At 30.8% G+C, this 1,538-nt stretch overlaps 1 protein-coding gene across 1 annotated transcript; it reads left to right on the forward strand.

The window, feature by feature from the left end:
* Positions 1 to 239: 239 nt before the first annotated feature.
* LOC145840904 (kelch-like protein 23) lies at positions 240 to 1,085 on the forward strand. Its single transcript, XM_082948258.1, has one exon. It carries the CDS (start codon positions 240 to 242, stop codon positions 1,083 to 1,085), a length of 846 nt encoding a protein of 281 aa, XP_082804384.1.
* The last annotated feature ends 453 nt before the right edge of the window (positions 1,086 to 1,538 follow it).

Genomic DNA, 1,538 nt, shown 5'->3' on the forward strand with positions numbered 1-1,538 from the left:
CAAACAGTTGGTTGAAACACAACAGTGAAGAACGTAGCAAACATGCAATAGAACTGCTATCAAAAGTTCGACTTACCTTGCTGTCAGAAGATGCATTGAGACATCTTTTGGATACAAATTCATCATTTCATGCAAACAGTAAATGTGTTGGAACATTGAATGCAGCTTTGGATTACAAGAAAAACATTTCAAGTAACTGTTATGTAAGTAGATATTGCAACCAAAATAAGTTTAATATAATGTTATGTGGTGGCTTTGGACTAAACTTTTGCGCTGTTAGAACTGCACTTCAAATCAATGGGAACAACTTTAGTGATGTTAAAGTTCTACCTGAAATGATAAATGAAAGAGAGTTTTCTAAAGTTATTTGTTTGAAAGGAGAGGTTTATATACTTGGTGGTTATGATGAAAACGTGCAAAATATAAGAAGTATTGATAAATATTCACCTTCTATTAACAAATGGGTTGAAGTAGGTGATATTATTGATGACCGTTATAACTTTTGTGCATGTGCATTTATGAATAAAATATTTATATTCGGAGGTTTGTTTGAAGTTAATGATGACGGAATAAACACTAGGGCTAACACTTGTTTACAATTAGATGTCAGTGACAAAAGTTGGAATAAAATTACCGAAATGAAAACGCCAAGATCAGATGCAGCCTGTGTGGTTTTTGAAGGAAACATAATAGTGTCTGGTGGTAACGTTGATGTAAATGTAAACACAAACACAGTAGAGTCATATGATGTCATTGCTGACAAATGGTCATCATTTCCTAGTATGATACATGGTAAGCATGAACATTGTTTGGCTGTTGTTAGAAATTTCTTATTTGTTTTCGATAACTATCCTGTTATAGCTGAAGTTTTTGACAATGTTAGTAATAACTTTGTTGCTCTTAAACTACCATATTCCTTCGGAAATTATGAAGCTGTATCGATAGGTAGTAAAATCATAATCATTGAAAATGAGAAAAAGCGGATAGTTTGTTATGATGTTGATAAAGAGGAATGGTCTGAAAAACCGTATGAATCTACAAAACATCCAAAAGGTTTTGCTTGTGCAAAAGTACCTTGGTTTTAAATATTTTTTAAGTAAAGACAGTTTAAACGAGGGTTTCTGAAGCTTATTTTCATGGTCAGTCTCTTTGCAAAAATTAAAAACAGAAAAGTTGTCCACTCTCCTATATTAGTTATCACCAACTACCCTTAACTTTAATTTCACATTACTAATTGCTTTCTCTCATGAAAAAATTAGCCCCAAGGATGATATTGTTGAATTTTAAATCCTAGTCAAAGCAATTTTTATCTACATTTTACTGCAGCAAATAAAACTTTTTATAATGAAGTTAAATTTTGAAACGTATAAATTTAAAAATTGAAAATCTTTGACTGCACTATTATTTAATATCTTATTTAGACCCTTTTTTCGTTACTTCCGCCAAGTTATTAAATTTGCTACCAATAGGAAACCCTGGTTAAACCATTTTTTATTTTTTGAAGGTTTGTAACTTGATAAAAATGAAAAAAAAATTTA

The sequence above is a fragment of the Thalia democratica genome, chromosome 1 (genome assembly GCF_965202585.1).
Source record: "Thalia democratica chromosome 1, ktThaDemo2.hap1.1, whole genome shotgun sequence".
Classification (NCBI taxonomy): Eukaryota; Metazoa; Chordata; class Thaliacea; order Salpida; family Salpidae; genus Thalia; species Thalia democratica.